At 36.2% G+C, this 21,959-nt stretch overlaps 1 protein-coding gene across 8 annotated transcripts in view; it reads left to right on the top strand.

Annotated features, from left to right (window-relative positions):
• The window catches only part of ASXL3 (ASXL transcriptional regulator 3), a 176,880-nt gene that overhangs the window by 99,182 nt on the left and 55,739 nt on the right, over positions 1 to 21,959 (top strand). For all 8 annotated transcript variants that reach the window (XM_063610251.1, XM_055234982.2, XM_055234990.2 and 5 more), the window contains one exon: positions 6,439 to 6,602. In XM_063610251.1, the coding sequence (XP_063466321.1) occupies positions 6,439 to 6,602 (164 nt within the window). The remainder of the gene's footprint in view (positions 1 to 6,438; positions 6,603 to 21,959) is intronic.

Raw genomic sequence — 21,959 nt, 5'->3', positions numbered from 1 at the left:
GATTTGTGAATGCTTTAAAAATTCTTTAGTAATATACTCTTACCACTTGTTTTCTACATCTTGATATCTTACAATTTTCTCTAACTAAAATGTAAGTTCCTTGAATTCAAGGTCATTGACCTAAACTAGTTTTAATTATACTTCTTCCTACCCAGTCACATAGTAAGAGTTTAAAAAGTGCTTGCTAAACTAATCTAAGCTTCTAATGGATGTCTCCGAGGGGGTTTTAGTAAATGTCCTTGGTGGGCTTAACTTCTGGGATTCATTCCAATGTATTTTATTTGATTTAATGTTTTTGGAGTGAAGAATTATATCTTTGTTGGTTTTGTAAAATGGTACATACTCTTTAAATAAATCAAAGCATAAATATAAAAATAAAGTTTGAATAATAACCCCACATCTTTTCATACAAAATAATCATCTCCAGTGCATTATAAACATTATTTGACATTTCTTTCTGTGTATCTATAGCCAGAGATATTAGAAAACCTGTATTATACCATTTTAATTAAAAGTACAAAATTTAATTAATTTTAGATTAAATAATAAAAAAGTAAAACTAAAAAAACAAAATTGTGAAATATTGCCACAAGATATATTTATATCTAAAAGTTTTCTCCAGAGTTATTACAAATATGAGAAACTGAAATATGAGTGATTACCTTTTTAACTACTCATTTCAACTTTGGACAATATATTATAAAAAGATAGGGAAATAATTACACTACAGACCTTCCTCCCTGCATGTTTTTGTTACAATATTTTTTGAATGTTGAAGTTGATAACATTTATGTTCTATTGTTTAACCATAATTCCTATAGTTCATTAACCCTGGTACTATATTTTAATGGGCTCAGTGCTCCATGTAGACTTTTTACACAATTTCTTCATTTATGAAGACTACATTGATTCATGTTGTATATTGATTAGGTTTAGCCCTCTGATAGACATTTTTCCCATTAGACGTTATTCTTTGAAAGCCAGTTTTTCTTCTCTGAGCGCCATTTAATTTAATTTCATTTTAGAGACATAGTCTTGCTCTGATGTGCAAGCTGAAGTGCAGTGACGCCATCATAGCTCACTGCAGCCTCAAACGCGTGAGCTCAAGAAATCCTTCTGCCTCATCTTCCCAAGTAACTGGGACTACAGGCATGCGCCATTATGCTGATGTTAATTTTATTATTTATTTATTTATTTATTTATTTATTTATTTATTTATTTTGGGTACAGGATCTTGCTGTTTTCCAGGCTCGTCTGGATCTCCTGGCCTCAAACAGTCCCCACCTCAGATTTTTGAGTAGCTGAGATTACAGGAGTGAGCCACCAAACCTAGCAGAGCTGTTTTTCAGAATCATTCCTCATTAGTTTCTTGAGATCATGAGAAACTCTTTGTTTTTGAACTCTGTGTTTGTTTGAGCAGTGCTTCTTGTCTGCCTGGTCTGCCTTTTGTGTGTGCTTCTCTATGTGAGTGTGTCTGTGTCTCTGTGTGTGCACACTTCATGCATAATCCTTGTATGGGTTCCCTTCTGGGAAATGTGAGCCCTGAAGCCAGCAGACTACCCAGTGATCAACAAGTGTTCTGGAGCCTGCAACTTTCATAAGTTGGTGGTCTTCGAACTCCCTGTGGCCAGGATAATAGAGAATTCCCCTGACCCTAGTGGAACATATTCCCTATGATTTTATCATGAGATCAGTCAGATGTCTTCTTGTATAGCATAGACTGTGGCAACATAGCAATTGTTGGTTCTTTTCCCCTTTGCCCTACCGCAGACCCTCTAGCCTAAGTGTCTGGGAATTAAAAACTAAAATGACTACATCTTTTTGCCTTCTCTGGGTACTGTAGGGAGATATGAGGTACCAACTTTAATGAGATAAGACAATCATATATAATTGGATTGTTCTTAAGCCAATTAAGAGTACACGTGTAAGGATAGTTAAAATGGAATTAAACATCCTCTGTGGCAACAAATTTAGTTCATCTTTCTGTCTTTGTTCCAAAATCATAAAACATATTTTTGCTTAGGTGGACATCTTTGAAATAGATCTTCTTTTGACTTTGTCATAAAAGACTGTGTGCCTCTCTGAAGCATCTTTATTCTATGATATTCTTAAACATTTTGAACCATGCTAAATAATAGCAGTATAAGTTCCTATTTCTCACATTGCTCATAACAGGTTTCAGAAGTAGAAAATAAAACATTTTACATTTTTCTCAGTTTTCTAACATTTCCTTCAATCAGAATTACTCTCAATAAATGACCTCAACTCTGTTAGATGAGAATATTTATGCCATATAATAAGAATTAAGCAAATTTTTTTCTCTCTATATATATATTTTTAACATTTTTGCCTCTAGTTTGGCCTTTGCCTCTACTTCTGAGAAAAGAAGCTTCTTCCTAATTCTGGTCTAAGTTTTTTATTGTGAAATATTTCAAACATATGAAAAAATACAGATGCTAGTAGAACAGACACCTACATACCCAACGTCTCAACTCAACAAATATTAGATTTTTTAAATAGAAACAACTTGTAAAATTTTATGTATTTATAAGTGAGATTGGCTAATACAGTCTCATATTGTCTTGCTTCTCTTTCTTTTGTAATAAAGATTGTATTATTTTTATGAAGTCAATTGAAGAAGTTTTTTCTATTTTTCTGAAATATGTGTATAATGAAATAGGGAGTTCCAGAGACTAGGTCAAGAAAGTAAGTCTCCCACTGCACATAAAATTTATCTTTAGAGCCATTTGTAATTTGTGCTTTGTGTGTATGTGGGAAAGAGGGCATTGCGTACTGATTCATTTTTTAAAAAGTTTTTACACATTTCTCTTTCTCTTTTCGGGTTAAATTTGGAAATGTATAAAGCTTAAAATATTTGTCTTCAATGACATTGCAAAAAGTCATAATATTATGCTTTTTTAAATCTACTTTTAATTATAATTACATCTGCCTTTAGATATGTACTCTGTCAAGTATTGTGTCCTTACCTTTCATTCCTCTTCACATTTGCTTATACCATCTCAGGACAGAGATAGCTTAATAAAAAATACTTTTTTATTGTTGATGGTTTTCATTATTCTTTTCTGTTTAATGAATGTCTGCTTTTTTCTTTTCATCTTTCCTTCTTATTATTCTTTAGTTCATTTATTAATTTCATTATTTTTACACGTAAGCCTTTAATTTTCAATTTTTTTCTACCCTCTAATATATGCAGTTTCCCTTTAAAACCAATTGAGTGGCACTTTAAAAATTTTGGTATCATTAAATATTCAAATACTTTATAATTTCCATTACAATTTTTTTTCTGTAGCATGTAAAGCACATGCAAGTGTGCTTTTGAACATCTAAACATATAATGGATATGTACGGTATTAGATAATTGATACCTTTCTAATATGGTACTGTATTTAATTTGGGGCAGAAAGATGAGGCTGTATTATTATTCTTCAGTATCTGTTGAGACTCACTGGACAGTTGTGTTGTGTTTTGTTTTCTTGCTGCTTTTGAACACTGGGGGAAAAACATGCTTTCTCTAATGGTTCAGTACAATGCCCTGTGTTAAAGTTGTTGGTTCAAGATTGATTATTGAGTTGTAAAAGTCCTCTGTAGCCTTAAGACAATTATTTTGATCCAATCTATCAGGTTTTGGTAATATATGTTAAGACTTTCTGGTAACATTATGTGATGTCGATTTCTTTTTTATTACCTAAATTTGACATTTTGAGGCTGTGCTATTTAAATGAATGTAGGTTCAAGGTCATTATATATTCCCAGTAAATTATTCCTTATACACTTAAGGAATGATCTTTCTCATCCCTAATAATATATTTTTTTTACCTTTGTTTATCTGGTCTGATGTTAATATTGCAGTACGGCTTTTTTGTTGTTTTGAATTTCTGATTAGTAGTTTTTAGTTTATTGTTCATTTTCTAAATTTTTATTCTTTCCATATGATTTTTATTTTACGTGTATTTCTTCTAAGCAGCAAGTAAATGGATGTTGTTACTTTTAAAATCTAATATGAAAATCCAGTTACCTTTATTGTGATTGTTTTGTGCTTAATTTTATTTTAATTTTTTTCCTCCTTTTCTGCCTTCCATTTTTCCATCTATCCATTTATTTGGAAATTATAATTCTTTTTTTTCTTCCAATAGCTACTTACAGAATTTTAACGAAATAAAGAACTAGTTCATATCTCTCCTGTTCCCAAAGCATACCAGAGTTTTATAGTGCTCTCATTTCAATTACATCTTACCATGTTGCATACAGTTATTGTGAATTATTTTATTTCCACTTTGATTCCTCCGTAGGTCATTAGTATTATTTTTTACAATGAATGTTTGTTTGGATTTACTCATGTCTATCATTAGTCACTTTGCTTATCATTGCTTCTGCAACCATTGCATTTCTTCTTTGATATAATGGCTTTATTAGTTAAGAACATACACTAGTGGTTATTTCAGCAAGATTCTCTAAGGGATAGAGTTTCAATTTAGGATACCAAAAACATTCTTCTAATGACACAGTTTCTCTTGCCCTTTTGAAGAGATGTCACTGTCTTTATTGATTTATTGATAATATTTCTATCCATCTCATTGTAATTTCTTGGAGATCGATTTTTTGTTAAAAATGTTTTTAAGATACTCCTTTTATTATTGATGTTTGGAGATTTCAACACACTAGATGGAGGAATGGGTGTCTTTCTTGAGATTTGGTATGTAGCTTTATTTAAGAACTTTAATCATTATTTAAGTTCTGAAAAATATTTCAGTCATTAGCTATTCAAATATTGCCTCTCTGCAATCTTTTTTTTTTTTAATTCAGAAACTTCTATAAATATGCATTTTGACTTCTTATTACATTCTTTGTATTTATTCCCTATCACATTTTGACTCATCATTTTTACACTGCCCTCTATATATTTTCCTTAAGTTTGTATCTTACTCAATAATTTTTTCCCTGCTATGTCCACTGAAAAAATTTTAAATTTCTTAATTTGTATTTCTAGAAGTATTATCTGGTTCTCTTTAAAATTTGACTGTTCTTTTATCATAGTATCCTATTTTTTCATAATTAAAAAAATCACTCTTTTGTCTTTAGTTATTTAAAACAAGGATTGGCAGACTGTTTCTATCAAGGGTCAGCGAGTAAATACTATAGGCTTTACAGGCCAGATGACATCTGTAACAACTCTTCAGCTCCACACTGTAGTGCAAAAGCAGACATACACAACATATAAACAATTGGACATGATGGTGTTCTAGTAAAACTTTATTTGCTAAAATAGGCATTGGACCAGATATAAATCATGAGCCATAATTTTCTGACCTCTGATTTAAAACATACTCTTTATATAAAATCACATTCAAATGGTTATCATAGCTCAAGTAACAGAATGGTAATTCTTCTGTCTGTGTTTGATGCATCAGTTGACTGTCCCTTATGGTATGTTATTTTCTTGGGTCTCATGATTTTGAGATGTGAACTCTACATACAGCCTTCTGTTGGTGGTCAGTGTGCCTTGAGTTGTGGAATTATCCTGCAGAGCATATTTGCATTTCAGACCTAGTGGCTAATTTATTTGTATTTTGTATTTTTTGAGACAGAGTTTCACTCCGTCGCTGAGGCTGAGTGTAGTGGCACAGTCATGGCTCTCTGTACCCCTACCTCCGGGGCTTAAGCGATCCTCCCACCTCAGACTCTGGGGCAGCTGGGAACACAAGTGCATACCACCACACCTACCTAATTAAAAAAAAATTTTTTTTTGTGGAGATGTGGTCTCACCATGTTGCCCAAATGGGCCTTAAACTCCTCAGGTCAAGCAGTCCTTCTGCCTCAGCCTCTGAAAGTGATGGGATTACAAGCATGAGCCACTGTGCCCAACCTAATGTTTTTTTAAAACAATGCTTTTTAAATTATCACCCTCAGAAATGCCCTGAATAGGAATCTTCTGAAATAATCCAGTGCTTAGTTCACTGCCTGACACATGAGGAACACACAGCTATTTTTGCTATCAGTATTTTTATTAAAATTAACAGTATTGTTGTTTCTGTTATCATTAACCCTAGGTCTTATAGAACTTACATAAATTGTAGTTGTTATTGTTCAGGCATTCGGAGTTTTTGAAAATTCTGATTAATTGGAAGCTCACAATTAAAACTTTTTTATTGGAACCTGGTGCTACTTTGAGCTAAAAATAGAGAAGATATTGAGTGAAGTATACATTATGAAAACTAAAGATAACTGAAGACAGACAGACACATAATGGAAGAAGCTTTGGGAATTTCTTTTCTGAAATACCATTTGTAAAAGGGGTAGAAGTAAACATATAATTGAATATACATGTTCACTAGATATATGTGGCTGTGTTTGTATGTACGTACATACACATTTCCCTCTACCTGTAGTAAATTCATACCTCTTGCTTGTTCATCACAGGGCACTTGAAATGGACCAAAGCTGAGGACATTGACATAGAAACCCCAGGATCTATTCTTGTCAACACTAACTTGAGGGCATTAATAAATAAACATACATTTGCTTCCTTACCTCAGCATTTTCAACAATACCTCCTGCTTTTGCTCCCAGAAGTGGATAGGCAGGTAAGTAGAAGTTTTAGACATTTGATACCAGCCACTAGTTACATTATGATGAAGTGGAAGGTCTATTATCAAAGATGACTTATATCCGGATATAGTGTATTTCTGTAATTTATGTGTATCTATTTATTGCTGTCATTAGCTTATTTAATCCACTAAAACAGAACCATTTTTATTCTTAATAGTGAGCCAATTCAAATTTTAAAATACGTTACATTGTGTTAGAGTGAAAACTATAAACTTACATTGGAAAGGGAAAACAAAGAAATCAAGCATTCCATTATCAAATAAATCTTTAGAGTAGCTGCTCCTTTGCCCAGAGGGAATATTGAAATGCAGCAATAAAAAGCCAGGGTTTCTAAGAAATTATGTAAATGTTTTCATCCTCAACTATTTCCAAAAGGCATTTAAAATTTATGTTTGCAATTGCTCTCTGAGAGTCTATCAGTATAACTATGATTGCCTATAAATAATCACCTTTTACCATTTTTAAAATATATCTGGAAATGCTTTAAGTGTATTTTTATATTTTTGAAAAGCTTCTAAAATAAGGAAATACAAATATAGACCCATAATGGCAGGCATCAATCATCTTTTAAGGCTGTTTGCTTAGGAAAGAAAAGGAAAAAAATTTCATCACATAAACTTTTATTAAATTTCACAAAATTTATTAAGTGCTGTCTAGGAAACATTCCCTTATGATTCTTATTTCAGTATATTCTGAAACTGTGCATCATTTTCAATTGATGGACTTAATGCGTGTATATTTATGAATTTGTGTCTTGAGATGATAGGTACATCCATGAATTGAAGTGGACAAAATTCATTCAATATTTCCATATTACTTTGAATAAGTTTTCTTAGCTTTTTATTTGATTTGTTTTCTATTGACTTACCCATCTTCTTTCATACATATTTAAATATGATAAGCAACATTTGGCTACTATTTATATGTATCTCTTTGGTGGTGATTATTGTTCATATTTAGAAGGAGATGATTTTGATTTTGGGTGCATTTTCATTTCAATAGGAGTTTTTTCTCTTTCAATAACATTTACTTAATATTTACCCTGAATATGATATGTTCTGGGTGCTTTGGAGTAATAGCAAGACAGTGAATGCTTATTGAATGAGTGATTAAATGCACTGTAGTTGGATACATAAACTGTATATGTAAATAACCAAAATATGATTTAGAAACAGGTAAGCTTGAGGGGAAAAGTACAAAGTATGTTGTACTTTTATGTGCAGAAGGGAAATATCAGAGTCAAATTTAAAATTCTTGAATTGGGCCTTGAGATATAGAGGTAGAATTTGAATAAAATGAATGGAAAAGTGCCAAGTGAGAGTCCGGCGGTACAAAATCAAAAGCTAATGTGGTGGAAGTCTGGATTGTAGGAAGAATGGTGCAAATGATTGTGGAAGGACAGACTGGAAGTTGACTGGAAGATTCCTTGAATGTGAAGCTGAGGAGTCTGAATGGTGTTCTCCCTGTGTCTGTAATACAAAGCCATTGAGGGATTTTGAATGGAGCTATCATGTAATAAGACCATTACTTTTTAAGGAAATTATTCTGACAGTACTGAAAGAGAATGATAGGCATGGGAAACATGAAAGTAGAAAGAATAGTTAGAAAGGAATTTTAGTTTTTCCCTAAAGGCATAATGAGGGTTTGATTTTAGAGGATTGAATTGAAATTAAAGAGGAGAAGAAAAATGCAGCCGTCATCATCCTTATCCTCATTCTCCTTCACCACCTCGTTCTCCAGTAGTCACAATTTTACATTTTGTCAAATAACACTTGAAGCAGGTATAGGGAGGAGCCACTGATGATTCTTCAGTTACAAGCTTGTGTGACTTAGAATTTAGGTGTTAGAAACTTTTAGGGGAAAGATCTGATTTATTAGCTTATACAACAATTTCTTCCACTTCAACACAGGTGTAGTTTATCTTGTTTACAAATCTGTCTCCAGCTTCAGAAATAAGGTTTGACATTTACAACTGCATTAGTCCATTTGCATTGCTATAAAGAAGTGCCTGAGGCTGGGTAACTTATAAAGAAAAGAAATTTATTTGGCTCATGGTTTTTCAGGCTATACACAAAGCGTACTGTTGGCATTTGCTTCTGATGAGGGCCTCAGGAAGCTTATACTCTTGGTAGAAGGTGAAGTCATGTCACATGGCAGGGGAGGGAGCAAGAGAGAGAGAGGAAGGAAGTGCCAGACTCTTGTAAACAACCAGATCTGTCTTGAACTCACAGAGGGAGAACTCACTTACTGCTATGAGAGCAGCACCAAGACATTCATGAGAGATCTGCCCCCATGAGCCAAACACCTCCCACTAGGCCCACCCCCAGTACTGGAGGTCACATTTCAACATGAGGTTTGGAGGGGACAAAACCCCCAAAACATATCAACAATGTACTCAATAAATATTTTTGTAATGAAGAAATAACAGATTGTCCTAGTTTTAGTCAAATATTGATGGCCAGAATCTAAGCCCAATATTTTCTTCAACCTCTAGTAGTTTGTGTTACTCAGTTTTTTTCTAGTCACTGTGAGAAATATAACTGAATAAGGCACAGTGCTCATCCTTGAATAACAGTCCATTGAGAAACTTTTTTTATTCAAAAAATATTTACTGAGCATGTATTCTGTGCTATATGCAAGAATGGATCTTGTGGAGGATACAAGAATGAATCTTGTGGAAGAATAACAGAAGGGAGAAAAACAACTTCATACGGAAGTGTAATACTCTGTGCTCACTACTAGCAAAGAAGTTTAATAAATGGATAAGTGTTTTACCAAGTTTAGTATAAAACCAGTTAGAATCACATAAATGTCATAATAGAAGTATAAAGATAGTCATTTGAAGATGTTGAAGATGAAGAAGTTTAATCTGAATGCAGTATTGGAGAAGATTTTTCTAGTAGAGAAGATGCTTAAGTTGAACCTTAAAGGACTGGTAGGTGTTTCTTAAGTAGAGCCAAAGAAAAGTGAATTTTACAAAGGAAAGGCATGCCATTTACAAAAACATATTGCTTATATGTTCCAGAAGATTTAGTGTCTCTGTGTGACTGGAGCCACCTAAAGGAGAAAATGGTGGGCTATTCTGCTGAAGGGGAATATGGTCTACAATCTTGATGGCCTGATTATAGGCTAAACTCTTTGAACTTTTTCTGAAACCAGTAGGTACCATCAAAAACTTGTCGGATGGGAAATGACATGCAAGAAATAGTTTAAACACATGTTTTCGTGCCTGGGCATAGGAGAAGGGAAGAGAATCCAAAGGATAAATAAAATGCAGTCCTTATTTTCTTTTTTGGGAGCAGGTATCTCTGTGAATGACGGATTGGATAGCAGAAAGATAAGACATAGAGAGGATGGTTAGGAGACAGTTGCAGTGGTTGAGATATGAGATAAATGTTTGACCTTGGTAGTGGAGTTGGAAATGGAAGGAATGAATTCCAGACATATTTTCTACCAAGGATGAATAGGAATAAGTGACAGCTATGAAATGGTATTGTTAAAGGTCTAGAAGGCAACTAGAGATTCTTTTCTGGAGTAATATAAGAAAGAGTAGCTCTGTGGGCCTGTCAACATTTTATAGCAAGAAATTTAGAGCTAGTATGCTCTCTTTCTGCTCAAGGTGGGCTCAACCCTCTTTTCTAGCAGAAAGGGACAGGTGACTTGGTGCAACAAACTAGCAAAACTGCTGCTGTTTTATTCTAGCTTATTGCAAATGTCCAAATGAAGATGAACACCACTATTTTGTGGCCATAATGAGTGGCGGTGGCATGGAAATGTGAATTTGATTACATAGATTTATTTGAGCCAGTGGAAGATCCTGCAATTATGTGAAATACCTAAAATTTCAATTATGTCTTCACATATTTTACAAAATCTGAATCTTTCTTGTTTTCCTCCTTTGACTACCCCAAGTTTCTGCTGCTTTCTAGCATGAAGTAGTCCTAAAAGGGCCTCCTACTCTGGACCCAAATGAAACGGGTTCATTCCAGTATTACATCTTCAAAATATCGGAGCTGAGTTTCGCATTTATCTTGACAATGCCAGCTGTTAAGGCAGTCTTTCTGGGTGTTTTGTTTTCCTATATTTGTACTTCTCATTCTGTTTTTTAGAGTTCTGTTTATCTTAGATTATATTTTTAATTTACCCCTAGTTGTTTTATCACATTGCTGCATCTAGTTTTATACTTGTTTATTCTTCACACATTATACTGCAAGCAAAAGAAAGTCCAACTCAAAGATTTTTAAGTCATGAAAGGACATTTATTGGCTCAGTTGATTAGAAGATAGAAGTTTGAGTGGGCTTCTTGTTCTTGGTCCTAGGTCTCAGTTATTATTGAAGGCCCATTTAATTATTTAAGTAAATAATTCATAAAATCTTCTGCCTTGTTGATATTTTCTAAACCTGAAACCCTTTGTGTAGGATGGCTACCCGAATCAAGATGTGAGCACTTGCCTCAGTGCATGGGGAGAATACTAGTATTTCAAGCAAAAGACCTAAGATTCACACTAATGGTTCAAGCAAAAGACCTAAGATTCACACTAATGGTACTGATTAGATCACATGAGCATTTCTTAAACAATGACTGTAGCCAAGGGAATGGAATATACAAATTGGCCTAAACCCAATATGCCTGTCCTTGGAGCTTAGAGAGTGTGTTCATCATCTCCCGAAGTAAAATGGTGCACTCGTGGTGTAGAGGTCAGAGATACTGTAGAAATCTGTTTTTTAGAAGTTTTACCAGGGGATACACAGGTTGGGGTAGATGCTTGGTAGGCAATTAACAGCACCGGTTGAAGAGGAGTCGAAATTAAGTTTTATTTTTAACATATTGGATTGAAATTCTTCCACTATTTGAAATGTCCAGAAAGTCATTATATATGCAGGTTTTAAGACAGTAGAAGATGGAGTTAACGATAACATATACATAGATTATTGTGTCTGCTATGGGATTTGATGAGATTGGGAGATAGCATAGTCATCACAGAGAAGTACATGCATTTGTGGAGAGTGTGGATAAAAAAAAGGATGGGAAAGAGCCAGAAAATAGATAGAAAATAACAGATCCATGTGAGATCATCAATGTGCGGATCATATATAGGCAATAGTGTCAAATGTACAATAGGAAGTCACTGGAGACTAAGTAAGATATCTTTCATTTATCCCTTCACACCCACACTTCAGTCTTCTTTGTGCTGCTTTCCTCCAGAAGTCTAGCCTGCATGTGGACTACTGCATCAGGAGGGCCTGTGCCTTCCATCATCTTTTGAAAAAAGTATTGAAATAATCATAAACTTTTAGAAAATGAGAAGGCATATTTGAGAATAAGTTTGCAGCCAGATGATCCAGTGTCACTTTCTCCCCCAATATATGATGACTTGGAAGGTGTATTTTCTTTTTATCTTCTTTGTCTGACGGAGTCTTACCCTTTCACCCAGGCTGGAGTGCAGTGGTGTGATCTCCGCTCACTGCAACATCCGCCTCCCGGGTTCAAGCGATCCTCCTGCCTCAGCCTCCCGAGTAGCTAGACTATGGCTGCCTGCCACCACACCTGGCTAATTTTTTATATTTTTAGTAGAGATGGGGTTTCACCATTGTTGGCCAGACTGGTTTTGAACTCCTGACCTCAGGTGATCCACCTGCCTTGGCCTTCCAAAGTGCTGGGATTACAGGCATTAGCCACCGCGCTCAGCCGAAAGGTGTATTTTCTATAAACAAGGACGTGTTGTCTTACATAAGCACAGTGTAACCAGTGAAAATCAGGAAATTAACAGTGATGATTATCATGTAATTCTTAGATTCTATCCAAATTTAGCCAGTTGTCCCAGTAATGTCACGTTTAGCAACAGCATCCAGTACTAAATCTGTCACTGCATTCAGTTGTCATATCTCTGTAGTCTCCTTCATTTGGATCAGTTCTTTAGTCTTTCCATGATGTTCATGACCTTGACGCTTTTGAATGTTATAAACCAATTTGAGTTTGCATAATGTCTTCTACTCAGATTCAGATTATGTACCTTTGGGAGAAATATGATAAATGATGTTGCATTCTTCTTGCATCCTGTTAGGTGGCACACAACTTTGATTTGGCTCAATACTGATGCTGTTCACTTGATCATTGTATTAAAGTGTATTTGCCAAGCTTTTCTGGTGTAAACTTGCTCCTTTCCCTTTTGTAATTAAGTAGTATTTTGTGAGGAAGTTCTTTTAAACTGTGTAAATATCCTGTTCCTCTTCAAATTTTCAATGTATTAATTCATGTACAAACACACACAGACACACATGGGTGTGTGCATCTATATGTATGCCTTCATTATTTCCTTCTTTTCACTAGGCTATTATGCTTAAATTGTCCCACATTTGGTCCACAAGAGCCCATTAAAGCTGGCTGCTGTGCCCTCTGACATGTCTCCCTTATAATTTATTTTTTTTAAGAGATAGAGTCTCACTGTGTTGCCCAGGGTGGTCTTGAACTCCTGTCCTCCTGTGGTCCCCACCCGCCAACTTCACCTCCCAAAGCACTGGAATTACAGGGGTGAGCCACCATGCTCAACCTCAGTCATTCTTTGATCACTTCCTTATTTTGAAGCACGTTAAAGTGTTCTGATCTTATAGTATACTTTCTCTGCCCCAGTCCAGGAATGAACCCTTTCTTCAAGAAGCCATGGTTCCCATTAGTGGAGGATGTCATGAAATCAAGATGTCATGAAAGGTGTGCCCCTTTTTATTAGGATGTTGCTGTTCCTAGATCTAAGAGAGATCTCAGAAAACTACACTTATGTATATGTATGAATACCCATGTACATGCACCTGTGTATGTGTGTGTGAATGCTTCCTTAACTTCCCTGTCTTGGAGACAAGGAACATCATGTAGAAGAAAGTGCGTGAACCTATTTACATAATGTATAAACATAACACAATTTAGATCTACATTTATTTCTAGATATCTCTATCTTGTAAGCCATGAGTTCACCTGCAGTCCTAATCTACTAACCCCAATGCTAATCTACTACCCCATGGTCCATTCTAGTTTTCTCTCTTTCCATAGATGTCTCTTCTCTGACAGTGAGAAACCAGCTCCTCTTACTCTTAATATATCTAGATATTTGATTATTGCCTTGTAGGTAGCCAGTCTTCCATCTTGGCCACCATACCTCCCCCATGTGGATGGTCTCCTCATTGCACACAGGCTGTGACTCTTGATGACAGGTCACCCACCTTGCATTTTCCTCTTCCTGTTAGACTTCTAACACTGCACATCAGGCTACTCCTCAGTGCAGGTGTCCTCCTCACCATGGTTGGACTCTAAAACTCCTCTCCAGGCCACCTCTCCATGCTACCTCACCCCACTTGGCTCTGTGATTCCCTCCTGGACTGTCATGATCATGGCTGTACCCCTCTCCGCCTCTCTACACACTTACAGTGCTTTAAGCCTCATACCTAAATGTTCAGAAGAGGGAAGAAAAGGCTGTCTGGATTCTGATTAGGTTCAGCTGTTGGGGACTCACAGCAATGGATTGAATGGAGAAAGAAAAGTGAGATTGAGCATCATATCCTCCCTGCGGTGACAGCACAGGCTTCATTCATTGGCCGGCTCCTATCAGGATGTCCTCTCCATACAGTCCCCTCTCTGCCCGTGGTCTGATAAGCTCTGCCTCCTCTCACACTTCAGGTCACACACTAACTCCCGTTATTAGTTCTAGTTTACTGCACTATTGTCTGTGGTGTTGCAGCACTTAGGCCATACCTTTTTAAGTCATCACTTTACTCTCCTCAAATGATCCTAACTTGAAGGATCTGTTTGTGCCTGCTGGGACTCCCGACTGGCAGAACTTGTGAGGAAGTTGAGTAATAGAAGTGTAAGAAAATTATACTGGTTTGGGGTAGGAATGGGATGTATATTTCATTCATTTATTCAACCAAAGCATATTTAATGCCTACAATTCACCAGACGCTGCTAGCTCTGATGACGTAACTGCTAATAAGTTACAGTTCCTATCCTGAAAGACAGAATTGTTCTAGAGGGGAGAGAGAGATGTAAAAGCCTATAATTACAGAACAGTGCTCTGACTGTAGTATATGTGTCATGCTATGGGAACATAGAGGAGATAATTACATTGTCTGTAAGATTTAGAGAAGGCTTGAAAGAGGAGATGTCGTTTGGGCTGGGTCTGGAAAGATACAGGAAGGTTATCAGGTAAAGAAATGTGGAGGGCATTCCAATAGAGGAAACAATATGTGCCAGTAATAATGATTATGTATAATGCTAGGTCTTCTACATATATTATCAGCAATTCTTACCATAATGCTCTAAACAATATTATCAACCCCACTTTCTATATGTAGAAGCTGAGGGTCAGGGAGGAAAAAGGTCTAACCCAACTTTTTCTAAGTAAAACCATGGGAGTGAGAATGGAAACACAGGTTTGTCCAGCTCCAAGCTCATGCTTTTTCTCCACATGATGTTCCTTGTCCCCAAGATGCAAAGGCAGAAAAGTACATTTTGTCTGTCAACACATAATTTGAAATGGCTGGGATATAATGTGAGTAAATCGAGGCTGCAAAGGTAGCTTAGAACAAGCATTTTTTTAAAAGGCTTCAAATGTCAGTAAGCTATGTAGAGCATACCAGGATTTTGCATTGGAGCATGACATACTTCTAATTATGTTTTAAAAAAAGAGCTGTGATGAGGGACTGAAGCATAGAACAGAGGAGGAGTAGTCCCAGACTCTCCACCTTGCTGGGGGTTAGCCATACCCTCCTTTCTGTTCCTCAAACCCAAGCCTTTTCTGTGTCTCAGCTTCTGTGCTTCCTACTAGCTCTGCAGGGATGCTTTCCTGACAGGGATGCTTTTTTGGGGAAGACCAGCTCCCTCTCATCCATCAGGGCTCAAAGTTACCTCCTCACAAAAGCTTTTCTTGCCTCCCCTCCCATCTAAAGCACCTTTTTTAGTTGTTTCTTGTCTTATTTTTCTGTTTGTTTCCTCCCTGACACTCACTATAGTCTCTGATTGATTTATTCATGTATTTGTTTTCCTCATTGGAATAATGGCCTCAGGACAGTCCTTTGTTTCTCCTCCTCATTTTGCCTAGCACATAGTAGGTGCTCAGTAAACGTTTCCCAAATGAGTGATTGAGTGAACATAGACTGGGAAATGACTTAGCAAGGTAATTTAACTTGTCTAATGAACGTAAAAGCCTCAGCCACAGATACTAGAGAATGGAAAAGAACTTTGTATTAGTCTACTCACGCTGCCATTGCAAAATTCTGCAGCCCGGGTGGCTTACAACAGAAGTTTATTTTCTCACAGTTCTTGAGGCTTGAAGTTTAAGATAAAGGTGCCAGCATGGTGGGATTCTCCTGAGGCCTCTCTCCTTGGCCTGTTGGTTTAGGGCCTTGCTATTATGACCTCATTTAACCTTAATTACCTCTTTAAGAGCCTTATCTCCGAAGAAAATCATGTTGGGGTTAAGGCTTCAATATGTGAATTTTGTGGAGGCACAATTCAGTCCATATTGAACATTTTGGAAGTAGTCATCCGAACCTGGTAGTTGGATTTAGGGGAGAAGGAGGTGCTGAATACATGTTTTTGGCATTATGTTTACTGTGCATTTGAGAATAGCAAAAGATTGGTAAGTTTTTAATGCTAGGGTAGACTTAAACATCCTTTTGGCTTAAAATTGAGGCAGTTAATTGGAGAAATTTAAGATGGAAGAGAGAGGATTTGATTTACTGACAAAAGTTTTAGAATACATAAGAAAGAATTGACTTAAATTGGAGACAAAGCTTATTTAGAAAAACAAAGAAAAAAAGTATTGATTTCTGAGATCATAGGGAAGCAGGAAAGAAAGAGTAAAAAATAAGTAAATATGAAAAATGCAGTAGAAAGTGAGAGTTTTCCCCTGGATGGTAGTGTATGTAAGTGTCTGCTAAGAGACTAGAGGATCAGGGATTTCAGGAGAGTAAAAAGGTCGTGAAAAGTGGCTTGGTGGATTTTCAGAGATTCATCCTGCAGAAAAAAGTGGTTGCTGAGAATCATTGAGGGCACATTTGAGAAGAGATGGCAGTGGACACAGTTGGTCTATTTATGTGTTTTTCACCCCAGCAATGCTAAATATTTATGCATTTATCTTGGTAACACATGTGCCAGAACTTAGATTTTCAAAAGTCAGAGATTTACAAAGGCTCAAATTTGAAGGAGTTGACGGATTTTAGGAGATTTGTAAGGTTCATGTTGACTGATTAGATGTGGTTGATTATGAGGTTCAGGCAGCACAGGAAAGAAAGTAAGGTTGGAGGAGCTGGGCTGATTGAGCGGAAAGGAAAATATAGGTTGGAAGGAAGGAAAGTATGTTGATAAATGAAGTGTTATGGGGTCCTAAAGTAACACACTTTGGATATGATCAGGTTTAGGCAAACCCATGGATCAAAGTCATCTTCTTGACCACAGCATTTTGGTTCAGAGATGAAATACAGAGAAACCAAGAAGTCAGAGCAGGATTGGTCAGTGGTAGCAGATAGGTAGAATTATAACTAGTTCTTCCCTCAGTCCCCCATATGGGAATATTGGCTTAATAAATTCACTGCTTGGGTTTGTAGCCAGACATGCCTTTGCGCATAGCTCTCTGCAAGATGTGCTTGGAGAATTTTTAGAACCTCGTTGATTATACATAGCGGATCTCTCCTTTCTTTAAGAATTTGTACTTTATAAAATGTGTCTACATAAAACAATTTTGTGACCTTTTAAAAATATATGGCAGCTGGTGGAATAAATGTCAACTAAAGTGGAGTCCTATTAAAGTTCTTATTACACTTTCAAATTGAACCTCACTGATGAGTAGGTTGTTGTCATTTCTGTCATCAATATCATTTTTACTTGATGTTCTTCTCTGACTCCTTCTATTTGGTGCTATCAGGGCTAACAATAAACATAAGGGGTATCTCTGCAAATATTTATAAGACCATCCCCCAACTGCTTCTAAATAAGTTATGCCTAATATTTTGTTTGTCCAAATGGTAATTGCAGCATTTTAGTCAATTTTTACTAAACTCTCAATTTTTTTGCATTTATATCTGTGTTGTCTGTGGTCTGTTAAATAGTCACTGAAGAGTAGGTACTGTGTAGGCTCTTTAAAATCCTATCTGGCTTTGTGTTCCTTCAGTTCTGCACTCACTGGCAATAATGCACATAATTTTAACTGTGGAGAATGTCATTAAACTAAAATGGAACGTTTACACAGTCCCTTTTGCAGAGAATTTTGGACTAGGAAAATGGATGTGTCTGTCAGACATTTTACAGCACAGGAGAATGTGATTTATTGATTTCTGATGGCTCTGTTGGCATCAGTGTATATATTTAAAGAAGTCACGCAGCCTTTATAAATGCAAATGCGAAAGGGCTTTCCATCTTTTCCCTCCGTGGAAATAGCTCATACATTTTCGATAACTCAGGCTCCTCTTAGAGATTGCTCTATGTACTGTATATATTGATTTAAAAATTATACTGTTATTTTATTCTACAAATAGTGTATATAATGAAATGTCAATTTACTTAAAAGATTATAAAATTCAAAAGTATTAAATATATGAAAAATACTAGTATCTTAAGCCTTTAGGTAAAAGTAAGTGTGTGTTTGAAATGTAATTATTTTAATGGAACTGACACTTTGGCTTTTTCGCTGAGTCTGAAAGCATATCTTAAAGTACTTAGAAGATCCATTATTTCTTCTTGCCTAAGTCACTTACTGGTGATAGTAAATCATACATAGCCAGAGATATTCTGGTCAATCATGCTTGGATATTTTCATTCTCACCATTTGGGCTTTATGGTGGGTATGGAGGTATATATAATTTATTTAATAAGATGGAAATTCTTTATGGAGGAAAGTAATTTACCTATATATTATTCATTTCTTAGCTAACTGATATTTAACATCAAATCCTGTTCATCGGTATCTGCTTCAGTGTATGTAAAATAACTAAAGACTCAATTAAATTACAGATTTTCAAGTAATTACACCTAATAGGCAATCCAACGTACAGAGCTGATTCTAGTCCATGCATAAGGCAGTTAATAGAGAAACACAAAATCACTTAACCTGAATAACATGCTATTCTGTGCATTAAGCCACTTTCTTTCTCTTTTGTACAGGCTACTAAGTGGCAGCTTCATAGCCTGGAAGGGTATCTTTGTCCATGTATAATCCACTACCACTAGCATATTGGATTACTAAATACTTAATATTGCCCCCTAATATTTACATAATTCTCTTTTTGTTCACTTACATAATTTACTTAATAATATATGTATGTGTAATTCTTAGCTGCCAGTTTATGCAGGAATGATAAATGACTTAACATTAGCTTTGTCCTAAATATGAAAAAGAGACAGTTTGAGGGGGAGAATCATGCGTGTGGTAGATTACACATCAGCGCCTGTTCTTTTAGTAAGGAGCATTCTAAGGCCAAGGTCACCACTGACCATTATGAACAGGTGTCATACAGTGAGTCTCCCCTAAATTAGGGTCAAAGTTAGAGAGAAGAAAACTGATTTCACTTATAAAGTCATTTTTACAACTCCTAGTAGTTATTAAACCCTATTAAAAAATATAGTTGCCCAAGAAAATACTTTGATTCCAGTTGTAAAATTTGTTAAAGTTCATTGTAAAGGAATAAAAGAATCAATTCTAAGGAAATCAACAGCGTAATGACGTTTGAACTTCTGGATTAAAGTGTTAGTATAAATACGCATATTTAATTCCCCTCACCACTTCTAATTCCTTATTAAAGTAACATTGGCTTTTCCCCATTAATATATTTCTTTATCAGTCACGGAACCTAGGGGAAGAATGCCATCCAGATGCCAAAAATTGTGAGGAGTTTCTGCAGGAGATAATGAAAGTGAGATTAAATTAACCAGAGGGATAATGGGTGGGAGTGACTGCCTCAGGAGGAAACTCTGTGGGATGTGACTGGAAGGGACTGCTGATTTGTCCTGTCCAGAACTAGCTCTGAGTGATGGGGGCTGGAGGCAAGGGTGGAGCAGTCAGGAGGAGCACATCTCAGTGTCATTCTTGCTTTCTGGGAGTGTTCATCAGGATTTAGTCTCTATAACAGCAAGATCCGATTGCAGAAAATGTTTCCAGGCTGTGCTTGCTATGGAGTTGTCCTGTGTTCTATCCAAAGCCTAACTGACCTGCTAGCCAAAGGAAGGCTCAGCCTCAATGATGTATCACCAAACATATGGGTAAAATGTTATTTGTTAAAGAATCAATCTCTGCTCCTCACAAGTGCCAAACCTCAACTTGGACAAACATCAGCTAGAGTAAACATAAACATATACTTTTTCCTGATTGTTTATTTGCAGATGAAATATTTGTACAGGGTCCAACAGAGTTTCTGATGGAAACCATCTCAATATCTATGACTGATCTAACACCTACTGACCTCACCCTCTTAGAAGGAAAGGACAGAAATCAATAACTAGACATAGGAAAGATTTGGCAGTTTAAATAAAGAGACCCCATGTGACAATTCAGAAAACAAGACCCTTTATGTGTTACTGAAATAGGATGAAAATGATCTGAACAGTATCTGTTAATAAAGTTGAGTTGATTCAAAAGAATGTACTTATTTTACAAATATCAATTGAAATTTTTTGGTGGGCTATGCAAGGTTCTAGACATTGGAAATACTATGTTGCATGAGATTGTCATGAGTCCTGCCTTCATTGAGCTTATAGTCTAGCAAGAGAAACAACATTAGAAGTAGTGAACCAGATTTGTGCTCAGTTTATAGAGAAGTCTTCCTAACCACTAAGGCATATGATTTTCCAATCTGACTAGTGAGAACATGCACTGTTCCTGGCCCTGTATGAGCACAGGACACTGTTACCTCTATACATTTCAGGTGGTTATTGCCCAACCTCTGGTCATTTTCTCACACAGCTGATCAACATTCAGCTGATGGCCCAGCACAGTGACTCATGCCTGTAATCCTAGCACTTTGGGAGGCCAAGGGGAAAGGAGGACTTGAGCCCCATAGTTTGAGGGCAGCCTGGGCAACATAATGAGACTCTGTCTCTCAAAAACATCATAATAATTTTAAAAAACATTCAGCTGAAGAACTCCAGAATTTTATTTCTGTGGTACTCTATCTTCTCCTATTCTCTTCCTGTGAACTATAACTACATTGTTTTCCCTGACTCAGCTTCAGTGTATTGCTAGCCCACTAGATGGATAGTGGTGCCATTAACTGAGATAGGTAAAGCTGGAAGAATTTGTACTATGGTTTGAATGTAGGTATCCCTCCAGGATTTAAATGTTGGAACTTGAACTACAAGCTGATGTTATTAAGAGGTGTGGGGCCTTTTGAGAAGTGATTAAGTCATGAGGACTTTGCCCTTGTGAATGGGATTAAACCCTCATAAAAGAGATTTCAGAGACCTGCCTGGACTTTCTTTCTCTTACGCCAAGTGAGGACACAGCAACGTGGTGCCATTTTGGAAGCATAGGATATCCTTTACCAGAGATCAACTCTACTGGTACCTTGATCTTGGATCTCACAGGCCCTAGAACTGTGAGAAAATACATTTCTGTTCTCTATAAATTACTCAGTCTTGAGTGTTTTGTTTTAGCAGCACAAATGGAGAAGACAGCATGTTTTCCATTTTGGACATGTTGGATCTGAGGTGCATTTGAGAAATCTATGTGGAAGTAGTGAATAAGTAATTGGCTATACACGTCTGGAAGTTAAACTTCTAAGGTGGAGTTAAAAGGAATTGGGAACCACTGATGTATGCCTGTTAATTAAAACCATGAATATAAACACAAAGGGCTATAGAATAGATTTAGAAGAGGGCTTAAGATGAAAGTCTGAGATTTCCAAATTTTAATGGCTGAATAAAAGAGAATGAGCTTACAGAGGAGACAGAAAAGTAATCTTCAGTGAAGTGGGGTAGCATAAAACCAGAATTGTATCATTGAATACACTTCCAATGATATTTAGAAAGTGAATATTTAGGAAGGAGGCCATGATTTATTTTTTAGGAGGGGATAGGAACACTGTCTCTGGGGAAAATATGTGTTAATTAATTACTACATTTCACTTTGCTATTCATAATAGTTTAACAGAGAGATCAGGGAAAAGGGGAGTTCCAGGGTGACTGTGCTCATGGCCAAGGCTGTGCCCCTTAGTGCTATAGGGAAAGTTGCTTCACTAAAATAATACAGCCAAATCTCTAACCAAGTTAATAAAAAGACAACAATAAAACTAAGACTTGAAGAAGGCAGGGGAAGGTAACAGTATATAGAAATGCTACAAAATATAGTCTAAGA

This window comes from Symphalangus syndactylus, chromosome 1, assembly GCF_028878055.3.
Source record: "Symphalangus syndactylus isolate Jambi chromosome 1, NHGRI_mSymSyn1-v2.1_pri, whole genome shotgun sequence".
NCBI classification, from domain to species: domain Eukaryota; kingdom Metazoa; phylum Chordata; class Mammalia; order Primates; family Hylobatidae; genus Symphalangus; species Symphalangus syndactylus.
The sequence above is the reverse complement of the archived record's forward strand: the minus strand, read 5'-3'. Positions and strand labels throughout refer to the sequence as shown.